The 14,763-nt window shown below is 39.8% G+C and overlaps 1 protein-coding gene across 6 annotated transcripts in view; it reads left to right on the top strand.

Annotated features, from left to right (window-relative positions):
• Positions 1-11,066, top strand: part of cbx1a (chromobox homolog 1a (HP1 beta homolog Drosophila)) — a 36,702-nt gene extending 25,636 nt beyond the window's left edge. For all 6 annotated transcript variants that reach the window (XM_042392044.1, XM_042392042.1, XM_042392045.1 and 3 more), the window contains 4 exons: positions 6,333-6,582; positions 6,877-7,048; positions 7,306-7,400; positions 9,347-11,066. In XM_042392044.1, the coding sequence (XP_042247978.1) occupies positions 6,333-6,582; positions 6,877-7,048; positions 7,306-7,400; positions 9,347-9,497 (668 nt within the window). In that variant the 3' untranslated portion in view covers positions 9,498-11,066. The remainder of the gene's footprint in view (positions 1-6,332; positions 6,583-6,876; positions 7,049-7,305; positions 7,401-9,346) is intronic.
• Positions 11,067-14,763: the final 3,697 nt, after the last annotated feature.

The following is a 14,763-nucleotide window of genomic DNA, read 5'->3' on the forward strand; positions in this document are numbered from 1 at the left end:
CTGTAAAGGTAAGGCTCGTGTTAGCAGGAGCTGTTCAGGGAAAACACGCCAGCCATGTTGCCCTCTGGCTGCAGGGTACAGACTGCCTGGCTCGTCTCTTTGATCAGATGTTTAATTGCAGTACAATGAGGGTCAAAACAAATAAGTAGCCTATCCAACGTTAATTGTCCGATCTTTGCTAGGCGCAAATTAACGTTAGAGGAGTGCTCACCACGGTAGTCAAACGCTTGTTATTAAACAATTATAGACTTGCATAGACTTAGAAACCTGTTAATTCTATGGTTGCATGTAAATTAGTTTAATTTAACGTTAACCACATCTGTGGTTGCAGTCTGCATATCAGTGAGTGATACGAGAGACATGGAGGGGGCGTTTTCTTCCTTGCTAGCAAACATTACCGTTAACTGTTACTAAACGCGGCACACGTGTATCACTTGATTAAGTGTTAGCCTGGAGATTTACATAGTTTTGTACTGTTAGAGTTTTGGAGTGGACTCGGTGAATTATTGGCCTTTTGTTGGTTCGGCATTTGAAATATGTACAGCCAGTGGGGTTTTGCCGCTTCGGCTCAAACAGAGGCTTGCGGCCTTAGTTGCTGAATAAAGTTTAGCCGACCTCATAACGTTAGTCATTCATTGTTTCACACCCGGCATGGGTGCATTTTATTAGATGAGGTGCTCTGTTCATCACACCATCAGCACCTCTATGGGTTTTCAAATGACTAGCATTCGTCAGACTCTGTCTTGATAACAGGGTGAGCATGTTGGTTGTTGAAGCCAAAAAAGATGCACACTGGAATTTAGGCCGCGTTTAGATCCGTGAAAAACGGCAGCCCTCCCGTTCATTTGAATGGGGGCAGCGCTTTTACGCTGCGGGAGCGGGGACCGCACAGGGCTAAGCAAAAAACCGTGGCGGCCGTCCAGTGAGAAATTGAACCTTTTGCCCGAAAGCAACCCGACGTCATGCTGCGTTGGCCAATCACATACATGCAACTGCACATTCCTGGTAGGTTACTTTGTAACGTGAACACCATATTTGACTGTTTACCTTGTGATCATCAGGAGGAAAGATAAACAGTTGCAGCCGTGAAAACTTTCCCAAGTTGTAAAATCTGTTCTGTGAGTATTACAAACTGCTGTGTGGTGTTTTGGCTTCTGATAAGCCTCTAAATGTATTAATCTGTAGCTCCAACTCGATTTCCTGGATTATATTTCATTGTCTCACCTGTACCTCAAACAACATGGCCCCCACCACCACTACCCCCAGCAGTTTAGTGCCTGATTGCCGGATTGTGTTTGAATGCAGCCTAGAAAAGGCTGGCTACACATGGTTCCACCATGTGTAGCCAGCCTTTTCTGTGATGTTAAAATTTGGTTGAACATGCACGCAAAGTTAGTTTCTCACATGTGCTCGGTACCCAGTCCTCTACTGTGGGACTTAAAGTAGGTGGAAGTGCCTGTACATATATATACATATACATACACGTGCACTCACCAGCCACTTCATTAGGTACTTCTGTGCAATCTAATGCAATCCAATACAACAGCTCTGCCATAAATTCTACATTTCTTAAGCTTATACATTTTCAGCTTTTGATGACATATTCAGAAAGATGATAATTCCGCTTTGTTTATTATTGAGGTCAATAATGGTGGTGGTATACTGGAGTGTGTTGTATTGAATGGTGTTTCTAATATTTTGTCCACTCCATTAACATACATGAGGGGGGCAAAATATGAGGAACACTTTTCAATATAATGCACTTCAGTACACCACTACAACCTCAATAATAAATAAGGTAGAATTATCACCTTTCTGACAATGTCAACAAAAACTGAAAATGTATAAACTTTGTAAAGGTAGAATTTATGGCAGAGCTGTTGTATTGGATTGCATTATATTGCACAGGTGTCCCTAATGAAGTAGCCTGTGTTTGTGTGTGTGTATACACACGCTCTCTCATTCATTTGAATGGGAAATAAAAATAGATCAAAAATAAATAAGATCCACTGTGTTGTAGTGCACTTCTACAACCTACTGAAAAAAACAACAACAAAATAAAATAAACCAGATCATATTATTATAGTGGTTAAGATGCATGTTGTGTGGAAAGTGATCAATACTAAAATGATCATTCATCATGGTACTTTTGACAGAAATCATTGACTTGTATTATCATGCAGTGTGTTTACATGCAGGTTACAGTCGCTTTTCTCCAGAAAACTGATTTCTTAACTGTCATGTGAATGAGAAACTTGCTTTCTGTAATCAGAGAATGGGATTAGAGAAGATTGGTTTCCACAGGTAGATTTTACTCCAGAGGACACTGATTTATCTGCCATGTATATGCATAACCAATCTAATTCTTTTCTAATCAGCTTTTACAAGTAAGCATGTGTACTAGGGGTGCAACGGATCACTAAACTCACGGTTCGGATCGTATCACGGATTTGAGTAACGGATCGGATCATTTTTTGGATCAGCCACAAAAAAAAGGTGGGGGAGGGACAAATAAAACTTTGCTTTCGATATATTCTGTAAAACACTTACAGTAAGGAACTTTTGTTCATGATCTTAAATGAAAACAACATTCAAGATGTCTGATGTTTAAATAAATCCGTTACACCACTAATGTGCACAGTAACAGACTGCGGACCGAGTGGCTGGAGTGAAGCATCCTCATATCTAAAATAATAGAATCCAAAGTCTGACTGAAACTTATAGAACGTAGCCTGTAGATGTCTAAATAAGTCAATTTCACTGCTGAACATTTGACTGATTCAGATACAACTCCACTGTCTGTCTCTCACTGCGCTGTCCGGCTGCTCCGACACACGATGTGCTAGATTTATAACACAAGACAAAACCAGAGCATCACTGCGAAACAGCACATACAGCACAATAATCGTTTTATCTCAATTATCATGTTTTCATAATCGTTGGAAGCCAAAATCGTAATTGAAAATAAAATTCAATTAATCGCCCAACTCTAGTGTTTACATGTGGTGCAAGTAAGCTTAAAGGTGCAGTGTTTAGAATTTAGTGGTATCTAGCAGAACGGACTTGGCGGATGTGAAATATAATATTTAAAGTATGTTTTAATTAGTGTATAATCCCATGAAAATAAGAATCGTGATTTTGTTAGAATGAGCCCTTTTATATCTTCATAGGAAGCGGGTCCCCCTCCACAGAGGCTGCAATGTTGCACCGTCATGTTTCTACAGTAGCCCAGAACAGACAAACCAAACACTGGCTCTAGAGTGGACCTTTCGCATTTTTCTTGAGTTTCACAGCCGCTGTAGGTTCTCCTACATGCTTGGGAGGGGAGGGGAGATGTATTCAGTTGGTAGCAATCTGCAACCTCACCACTAGATATCACTAAAATTTACACACTGGTCCTTTAATTTCCATTTAATGGAAAATTAAATGTTCAGCTGCTTCCTTGTTTTCAGTGTTGTAATATGTACACATTGAGGTCTGCTGCTAAAGGCTGGTGATATTCTATGTATATGTATGTTTTTTTCGTTGCAAGAAAACTGACAGTTAGTCCAATAGTTTGACCTCTCTACCCTGTCTGTGACACTCGGCCCCAAGCCCATTGGTTCCTGCTGAGAACATGAATCTTTTAAAATGGGTCATATTTTATATATATATATGTGTGTGTGTGTGTGTGTGTGTGTGTGTGTGTATATACACTGTATGAGGTTTCATTTTTTTAAAGGCTTATTAACTAAAACAGCTGGACATGGTAGTGTTTAGCAAACGTTATTTACTTAACAGGAAAAAATAGTGCATTTGGGCAGGACTATTTTCTGCAGCGGATTAATCCACATTTGATGCTCTAATGAGTATTTCTGGCAGCAGGATGGTGTGTGAGGGATCAAGTCAAAATAAACTAGAGTGTGGTCCGTTGATGGGTTTTTCGTAGTTTTTGGGCAACAATGGAGCTCTATGGCACAGGAATAAGATGTATCAGACTTTAATAGACAAACAATAGTTAGATCAATTCATTGTCTCTTTAAGGATTTGTTGATATTACAACATTTTATACATTTATAATATCACCACACATATCCTTTAAAATCAGTTAAGGGACACTCTGCAACTCCAGATATGAGAGTTGTTTGTTTAGTGGCTATCTTCCTAAAAATCAAAGCTCACCAGTTTAATGCTTTTTATCAACGGGTTCATCAACCAATTCTTAGTGGTGTATAAACAGTTTGCATTTTACATATTGCATTAAAACATTGGAAAAAGAGCAGCATAACATGCTGGACTGTTGATGGGTCAGAATGATATTTAAAGATATCACCATGAGCTCTACAAAATTAAATTGGGCATTTTTCACCATTTCCTCACATTTCATAGACAAATGAATAATCAACAATGAATATAGTAATTACCTGCAGCCCTATAAATGGTGGATAATAGTTTGGCAAAATGTTCTGTGGGATGGATTACCCATCCAGAGCAAGTTTCATGTCTGCTGGTTCAGTTTCAAAGTGAACTGAAACCAGTGATTGAGGATAGTAAATGTCCTTTCTTGTAAAAATTGTTTGGGAAGTGGCTTGATGTTGTGAAAGTTTAGTTTGTGGATATGGGGTGAAAACATACAAACCCAGTGGTCCTTTTTGAAATGCAAATGAAAATCCACTCTGAATGAAAGACCTTGAAAGCACTTCCAGGACTTGTGTGTTGGCTTCATCAATCAGTTATGAGCAAGGTTCATGTCATTGCTGGAAAATCCCAACAATTCCATGCTCTGCTTCTTCATTTCACCAACCACCTGTTTCTTTAAAAAACGTTGTGTAACTGGTTACTTGCCAAAATGGCTGCTAGAGTGGAACCATTCAGCGGACACACTCCTGATTTTTGAAGGACCTCACAGTGTTCGTCAGAGGCAGTCCTTTGAATGGTGCAGCCCCTCCTCCTCTCGTCCCCTGTGTACTCAGGTTTCAGCTTCTTTTCTCTCTCACCCAGCCTAACATGGCTTGTGATCTGGGTCGGACAGCAAATTCAAGAGGAGTCATTACTTCTCTCAGGTCATATATTAAAAAAAAGCTGGTTTTGAGAACAGTGAAGATTTGCCTTTTGGGTTCCATCATCATAGAAACACAATTTGATGACAGCCCATGGGGCCCTTGTCACATACTGATTCAACTTGTTCAGTATCAGTGTGTTCTGTCCAATCACAGATGTAATTAGCAGTTTAATAGTATAGTTGTTACCTTTACATTAGAGATGATCTGAATGGCCAGTTTGCTATTGGCTCACTGGGCATCAGCCAGATGTGATCTGTCCACATTAAACGCAGTTTCTTCATCGGTGTCAAAAAATGTTTTTTCTCCAGCAGTTCCATTCATTCTGTCATGACCAGCCATTGTCTCAGTGTGTAGTACCACACCATCCCTCCCTGGTGTGTAATATGACATAGCCACTTATATGCTAGGTATCACATCAGTGCTGTATCAGTGTATGTCCTGGTGCATCCCTACCTCGCATATTGTTATGAGAAGACATTAGTTTTTAATATTACTACAGAAGACAGAGGGAATCTAATACACCAAGTCAACCACTGTCTTGGCACAGCGGGGTTGCAGCTGCAAACGTTAACAAATGAAGAAGGCAAAATAGTTAATAATGGTTCCTAAGTAAAATACCTAGTAGTGTAGCACTGTTTGTTTCACAACCAAGTGTCACAACCCTGCTTCAGAGGAATGAGTGGTTTGTTACTGTCACTCAGTCACTGGTACAACATGTACATCCGGTGTTAATGTGTTTGGGGATTTTGGTGTTCATAGATAAATAGGAATTCACTGATCTTTCTTTTTCAGTCCCGATACCTGGCTTTTGGTATCTGATCCAAAACCAGTGTTTTATTAATGAGCTGTATGCCTCACTGTTCTCTTATGTGTATGTGTATTTCCTAACATTGTAAAACAAAATGTAACAAATACATAGATACATTCCTTAGTGTTGAACTTAACTCATTTAGAAGGTTTTTTTTTAAATTTCAGAGCATGACAAAGAATTTTTCTTTGATAAGTGTGTTTTGCTGCATCCTTGTTGTCTTTTCAGTGTCTTCATGAATGTAGCCAATCACTGTAGTTAAAGACCAAACACAGCTGCATGTATCTGTACAGCTGGCTGCTGGTCAGACACCAGTTAGTGACTTTTAGCACCTATATTTTATGAGTAATAAGTTCTTAATGCAGGGGATATTTCAGACTCTGAAGGGATTTTGGCCACCTCAATGTCATTAGCGCTTGCATCTTTTCCAATCAAACACAACATCTGAACAGTTATCATTACCTCTGTGCATTTCCTGTCAGGTCCACTAGAGCCGCCCTCAGTAGACGTCAAGCTGGCGACCGTAGCAGGAAAGAAGGGCAAGAAGGCTGAGGAGGAGGAGCAGCCTGCAGCACCTGAGGCGGTGCCTGAAGCAGCAGCAACAACAGCACCAGCAGCTGCAGAACCAGCAGAGGAGGAGGAAGAAGAGGAGTATGTGGTGGAGAAGGTTTTGGACCGCCGAGTGGTGAAGGGCAAAGCGGAGTTTCTGCTGAAATGGAAGGGGTTCTCAGAGTGAGTCTGTGTTCACTGTGGTAACACTCAGTTGACAAGTCTGGTTGGCTGAGACATTTTTGTCTTGATAATTTAGTGCTCTGTTTTTAGTGTTTCTAAAGATGAATGTGGAGCATAGACTACAAAGTATTGAATCCTGCCCTCAAAATTAAGAGTTTGAAATTATGTGTTACAGCCCTGTAAATAACCCTACAAAATGACATTTAAAAACAAGGAAAATATGATGTTTTAAGAGTAAGAAAAGACTGACTGAAATTGAACTAAAACATCTACCATTCATGTGTGCCTGTCCAGTGAGGACAATACATGGGAGCCAGAGGAGAACCTGGACTGCCCCGACCTTATCGCTGAGTTTATGTCGAAATACAAAGAGAAGGAGGAGAAAAAGAAGGAGGGCAAAAGGAAAGCCACGAGTGAGGCCACAAAGGAACCTGAAGAGAGGGGGAGCAAGAGGAAGAAGGAAGAGGTAAGAGAAGAAGAGAGGAAGTAGTGACGTTTCTCCAGGCTCTCTGGAGAACACCATCAGTCAGCCAGACCACAAAAATGCCGGGTGTCTCAAAGGGCTGCAACTACCAATTATTTTCGCTATTCATGCATCTTCTAATTATTTTTAATTAATCATATATTAAGTCTGCTCACAGGTGCTTTAATGCCTGTTTATGGCAGCACCACCTCCTACCTTTCGTCTCTGTTCATGTGTTTTCTTGTACTTCCTGTCTCCAGGGTGAGAAGGCCAGAGGTTTTGGCAGAGGTCTGCAGCCAGAGAGAATCATTGGTGCGACGGACTCCAGTGGAGAGCTCATGTTCCTCATGAAGTGGTGGGTCTTCTCACTTCACTCTCATTTTATTAAGGTCCAATGAGATTGTTTTAGATTAAATGTCCCCTGCTTTGGGGTGATTCCAGAGTTGAACAGTAACCTCAACAAACACTGCAAAGTGGACCTATGCTAATGGAGTCTAATGTGGACTCTGCCTGTCTTCAGCCCTGGGACAGGTCTCCACTGCTAAGAGCTGATTGGACCCGTGAAGATCTCTTGCTCAGAGCCTCTTTTCTGTACATTCTCATTTATTCTAGGCTTACACTTTATCAGAGCAATAGAATAGCAGCAGAGCCACACCACACAGAATCCCTGCACCCCCCCAAAGAAAGTTTGTGCGATTACTATAAAGACCAAGCTCAGAATTGTAAAGAAAACCTGACAAATGCAAAGAAAAACTAAGAATGTCTAACCAAAAATTAGGAATGCAACCAAAAGACAGGCAACACAGTCACATGGAAACTGAGATTTTGATGCAAATCACCTTTTTTTGCATTTCACATCGTAGGTCTCTGTCATATTTTAGAAATGATAATAATTTGGGGCTGCAGTTATTGTTTGATGGTTTGCTATCCCACATTTCGTTGTGGTTTGATGCTAAATTTGCTAATTCAAGCTCTTATCCTCTCACCAAGTCATTAGGGGTGTAACAATTCTCCAAATCCACGGTATTAAAAACACTAAAGCACACTATGAAGGTAAATGAACTTTATAAATTAACTGAGTAAACTAAATAAATAGACAGTTAACAACATTTAAGACCAGTCTACATATGAACTATTTCCTCTAATAGTGGCTGGGGCCTTTTACCTCAACTGCTGAAGGTACCAGGCCTTTATCTGAAGCAGGTTTATATTAGAGAGATGACTTAATTCATAATTTTCTCTGTTTGATAAGTATATTTGCACATATTAGTACAAAGCCTCCTTGTTTGCTGATCTGCTTCTGTTTGCTCTGTTCATTTTTTTGCTACTGCATTACTGGTAATGACAATAATCTGCGCCTGAGACTTTCGGTTAGCTCTCTGCTAACATGAATGGAGATAAAATGATTAAATCATACGGTTCTTTCCAAATGTCACTGGACTGAATTGATCAAATTCAGTCATTTCTGGGGTTGTGTGAGTTTTGTTACAGTAGTAAGGTAATGAGAGCTCATCAGGCTGCGCCTGCAGCGATGGCACTGTTAGTGGAGGGGGAGACTGCATCTCGGAAGATGGAACTGCATGAGAGACCATGAACGTTTGTGTCAGAGTTTCGGTCTCGGTTTCAGAATTGTTACACCCCTACAAGTTATACAAAGAAGATTTCCAATAGAAGGTTAATTTAATGTATGCGTATATGGTTTTTTGTCAGGACACATTACTCTTTAATTTCTTTTTAAGTCATATAAGAGTTTTGAAGAACTTTGAGCTAAACAGTCTCTCTCTCTCTCTCTGGCACATTATAATAACATGTTGGCCATGAGTGTCAGAATAAAAAGTGTGTACTGTAGCTAAAAAAGTGAATCAGTGTGGGAATTGTTCAGCCACTGTTGTTGAATTTTTGGCTGTAGTACATTCATTTACTCTGCCTGCTATGTTGGCACAAAACCAAACGACAAGCTTGACAGGCTGATGAAATGGTGAAAGTGGCTTGTTAATTCATTCTTGTCATTTAAGAATTCCCACAGAACAACTTAGGATGGTTATCCTTGCTAATTTACTGGCTGAAACCTTCAGTTCCTGTTTATTGTAGGAGGAAAGAAGTGGCAAAGAGCCCATAGATTCACACTGTTCTCTCTCTTTGCTCTTTATCCCTTGACCTCCCTCTGACTTGTTTCTCTCTTCCTCCTTTCTCTCTCCCCCTTTTCATTAATCCTCTCCCCGCTCTCTTCTCTCTCTGTCAAGTTTCTTCCTTTCTCCCTTTTCTTTCTTTTCCCTCCATACTCCTCTCTCCAATTAACAGGAAGAACTCAGACGAGGCCGACCTTGTGCCGGCCAAAGAGGCCAACGTCAAATGTCCCCAGGTGGTCATCTCTTTCTATGAGGAGCGCCTCACCTGGCACTCTTACCCCACGGAGGAGGAGGAGAAGAAGGAGGAGGAGAAAAAAGACTAGATGAGTGGAGGTGGAGGAGGAGGAGGTGCTAAGGGGAAAAGAAAGGAGGTGTGGAGGTGCAGGGCGGGAAATCAACTACACGCTGTTGTCCTATTTAGTTGACTCTAGCAGCCACTTTGGCAGCGAAAGCGGAGAAAATCCCAGAACGTTGGGAGTTAACTGCCAATCTTGCTGACGGAAGAAAAAAAGATGTTTGTTTTCCTGCCCTGGAAGGAGACACGCATCCTTTCCTCAAAAGATGCTCCCACCTGTATCTCGACTGAAAATGTAATGTTTTTAAAGAGGTAGGTTGACACTTTGTGTCTTTGATTTAATTTTGTTTCCCTCACCAAGAACGTGTCACTTGATGGGAACTGGTGCCTTTTTGTTCTGCTTGTATTCCTCTTTGTCGTCACAAGCTGAATATTGAACTGAATACAGTGAAATGATTGAAGTGTTTGTCTTCTACATTTGGTGACAAGTGCCTGGTGTTGGAAATAGAGGAATACAAATCAAGCTGTCAAGCTACCTCTTTAACATGTGCAGAGAGTCGGAGCCCTTCATTCATGTGTGAAGCAAGCTGAATGTTTGGCTGTGGCTGGCAAGTTTGTCTCTCCTCCCAAAAGTCCCGTTTTAAAAAATGTAGCTGGCTGAGAAGACGGTGAAAGTGGCCACTGAATTCTGGCGGATCGGAGAGGACAAACTTCCCTTCCTGCTTTGTCAAGATTCATTGGAGGGAACTTCTTTTGGAAGGGAACGCAGTTAGGTTGGGTATTAATGAAAGAATGGACAGAAACCATTCATCTCTTTCAGTATCTGTTCTCTTTGTGCCACCTGAGTTCTCATTATTGCTGACGTGACGCTGTTCTTCATTTGAAACTCTCAAACACCAAATGACTGTGCATTTCTCTCTGACATGGATAGACTGACAGGGAGGGGTTACAGACTGCAAGAAAAGACCTCCAGTTGTTGGCTTTGGCCTTATGTCTTACCAGCCAGTGTGGCGGCCAACCAGCCAGTGTTGACATGTCCTGCAGTTTTCCATAATTTCAGTCATGGATGATGATGCTGCCTGAGGCTTCCTTTTTTAATTTTTTTTAAAAATTTAATCTCTCTGTAGCTCTAGCTCTCTAAGTGCTGTATTTGATCACCTGTAGCTTTTCTGTGAATGTGAAACAATCTGCCGTATTTCCTTCCCAACACACTTCCTTATACTTATGAGGTGTGACACAATCATATGTTCTCTATATATGGACGTTGTACTCACCTGACTTAGTCTTGGTATTTTCTTGAAAGAAACAAAACAAGTCAGGACCATTTTGACTACTTGACTAGCCCACAGTATCTGTTTAGCAGGAAGCCAAATAGTCACCTGTAGGGTTGCAAATAATGATTATTCTCATTATCAAGTAATGTCTTTTTTTTTTTTTTTTTTCAATTAATAGTTTTGTCTATAAGGTGTTAAAAAAAAGGCAAAATGTCCATCACATTTTCCCCATGTCCAAGTTGATGACATTAAATGTCTTTTCTTTTTTTTGTCTGACAAACAGTCCAAAACTCAAAAGATATGCAGTTTACACTGATATAAAACAAAGAAAAGCAGTAAATCCTCACGTTAGAGAAGCTGGAACCAGAGATTTTTTATTTTTTTTTTTGCTTAAAACTGATAGATCAATTATCAAAATGGCTGCTTATTTTCTGCCAATTGATTCATAGACTAATTGCTGCAGCTCTAGTCACCTGCCAACAGGGCTAGAGCCATAACTATGAACCATATGCACACACAACAGGTGATTCCCTGGCAGCTGTGGCCGGGAAGACTCCTAAAGTTCTCATGTCAGTTTTCAGTTTTATTAATATTTTCGGTGGAACTGAGGCTGGTTGGTTACCAAGTGGCTTGCAGAGTGTTCACACTTCACAGCTACACTAAAATCAGCATTTGCCTGATTGTAATTTTTCCACACTGCTATATCGAGTGCTAAAGAGTGGAAGTTCAGCTCCTGCCCGAAACAGCTGAGATGCCCTCTAACCTGTAGATGAGAGGGGCCATGTAAATTTTTTATGGAATCCTTCTGGGAATCTGATACAGGAGGTAATTATTTAGGCAGCATTTGTTTTTTTTAAAGAAACCTAAATTTATTGTCAACCAACAGATGGAATCTCTCACAATTTTGCTGCTATGACAGATATGTTTCTCTGGGAAATAAAAGATTATGTTCATTTCAGTGTAAACGTGCCCCAATTTAGCTACATTCACATATTGTTATAAATGTGGGACTGATATGATTCCTTGACAAAAGTGTACTGTAGCTAAAATCAGTGTGGGAATTGACCGGCCATTGTGTGTAAATTTTTGGCTGTAATTTGTACATTTGCCTGCTCTGCCGCCATGTTGGCACGAGACCATCCAGCAAGCTTGACTGGCTGATGAAATGGTGAAAGTGGCTTGTTAATTCTTATACTCCTGCTACTTTGGCTGGTAGGCGGGGTGGGGGGGTGGGGGGGTTTCCCGATGAGACTGTGGCTTTGTCACTCAGTAGGTACATGCCCTGTTAACACAACTGGGTTTTACTGCTAATGGAGGAGGTGATTGAAAGTGTGTTGAAAATGATCTTCATTTCCACTCCCTTGTTTTTAAACCTTCATGCACACCCTCAACCACTTGTGCATTTTGTAGGCTGTATTATTTTTAGCTTGCACCGGCCGGGCTACACTCAAGACATGATGATTCAGCACATTTGGAGTATTTCATGATTCCTCCTGGTTACAGACTGACACACGGTTAAAACAATGTTTTGATATTTGCAGTTTTTAATAGTAAATAGAACAGGATAGAAGTTTTGAATTCAGCATGATTAATGTGAACAATTCATATGAGGGGTATTTCTCTGATGTCTAATGTTTCCTATTATGTAATGTGTTGAATGTAGCTCGGCTGTGCTTATTTCTGTGTATACTGTATTCAAGCTAGCATAATAGCTTCCTGTTACCAGACCCAGGTTAGCTAGTTCAAATCCATGTCTCTGAACTGTTTACTTTTGCTGTTGAAAAGTTTATTAGAGAACTGACCTTACAGAGAAAATATAAGCCTCAGCTGATGATAACCCCCAACGCAGCAGCTGTGACATATTTACTCGTTCTTACAGAATGATTATTTTAATGAGTCTCAACCCTCAGTGACGTGTTATGGAAGACGCAGTACAAGCTTAAAGCAGCAAGCTATATAAAACACAGGCTGGTTTTTAAACCACAGATTGTGTGTGCATATCAAAATCCCAGCCAGGTAATCCATACAGAAAGGCCAGACAATGAGCTGGAAAGACGTAAGCTGAGATGACCTCGGTGAAAATTTTGACCCAACTGTTGAGTCAATGTGGGAAATAATTTAAATCAACACAGTGGAAAATACCGTTTATAGCGTTTGAAGTCAAACCTCACACTGACCCTAATCAGTGACCCTTAAGATAACTGCTTGTTTTTGCTTGTGTTTTGATTTAACAGGTTCATACAATTAAATGTATTCAGATTAAGTAAACTTCCTAAAGAATTTTTTTTTTTTTAACTTCTGGCATTTGGGGCGTTCTTATTTCTTCACCATGTCCATCAGTATTAAGTGTGAGATATACTGACAAGCTTCTGTTACACTATTCACCATTGAAAGGAGGGGGTTGAATTAGCTGCACCTGGGTCTGCTAGTTAGCTTTTCTATCTCATCTCTGAAGCTTTTCTCTGTATTTAGCGGATTAGCTTGTGTTGTCCTGTTGCATGTTTATTGGTTTACCTTGCAAAGTCACTGTCATGGCTGTTCTACTTTTAATTGTCTGTTTTGGACAATAAAGTTGTTTCGTTTTCGTAAATAATTGTCTTTTGGTGTCTCAATCTCCTTTTTTAATGGCACACAATAGGAAAGGTTCAACTTCCACAGCTGCATGAGCTAAAATTAATGTTGGCCTTTATTTTGTTCCGCCATTGAGTCCTTATGTCTGTACCAACTCTCAAAACATGTTTTCACAACAAGTATGCCACAATATTGAGAAATCCTATTCGTATTATTGCATATCAGTAACTAGAAATGTTCAATAACCATCATCAAGTGTTTGTATGCGAATCAAATGTATATTTAACTGTTTCAGAGAACTCGGGGATCCTAGAAAATGAAATGTTAAAGAAACATGTAACCTGTATTCTTTAAATTTGTAATTTCTATGATTTATTGTCAGTCTTTCAAACTCATCATAATTCCTGTACTTCACAGTCTTGCTATAATTCTTGCATCATGCAAACATGAGCATTTGATTGTATTCATGCTGAATCATGTATAGTGTAGGTTTTAGGATGGACCTTGTACTGTTTATTGACTTTCTCTCTCCAAAGTATGGAAAGTGTGTAGCTGTTGCTGCTTTTCACTCCCAACTGACTGAGGAGAACTTTGGAAATAATCTCTGAAATAATTTGGGAGCTGAGACCAAGTCTGAATGTTTATGCAATACACGTATTCTTAATTGTAGGAATGAGTGTATTATTAATTTTAATAAGAGCACAATTATTAATTCTTAGACAATTGATGCACTTAACACCATAATTTAACTGAGTGGTTCTTGACCTCTGTTTTTATTGGTCTATTTGATTTAAGATCTTTTCATTTACAAAAATCTTTTCATTTACAAAAAGCAAGGTCCCAAGTCCTTGAATACCAGCAAGCACATTGGGAATCCACAAAATGTAAAAACTTAACAACCAATAAGAGCTTGTTCCATCAGTGGTAATGACAGACATGCAGGTTATTTAACATAAAAAGTTCACACTTTGTCTTCATAAATGAGAAAGACAGGTGGAGACATTTTCATTCCAATGATATCTGGAAAACACACAGGCATATACATAAACTTGACTGTAAAATACGCACTGAAAACATGCAACAATTTCTTGCCTAAAAGTTATCTAACATTACAAGTTGTATTTTTCAGTGATTTGACTACACATGGGGAGCGTTTCCCTCTGATTGTGTTTATTCCTGAGAAATTTGTGAATACCACACCAGTTGCATGACTTTACCTAAACATAAGACATTCTACACTAAAATCTGGAATACTGCAAATTGGGGTAAAATTTGTATAGGTGTATGTTGTTCTTGGCATCAAGAGTTCAAACTGCTACTGTGTTTAATTTCTTTTAATAATGATTTAATCAGAATCTCTGTGGAGTTCTGTCTTACTCAGCTATGTGCACAGCCACCAGAGGGTGACATGCTAACTTCAAACAATTCACAAATCAGTCAGGAGTTTGG

This window comes from Thunnus maccoyii, chromosome 18, assembly GCF_910596095.1.
Source record: "Thunnus maccoyii chromosome 18, fThuMac1.1, whole genome shotgun sequence".
Taxonomy (NCBI): domain Eukaryota; kingdom Metazoa; phylum Chordata; class Actinopteri; order Scombriformes; family Scombridae; genus Thunnus; species Thunnus maccoyii.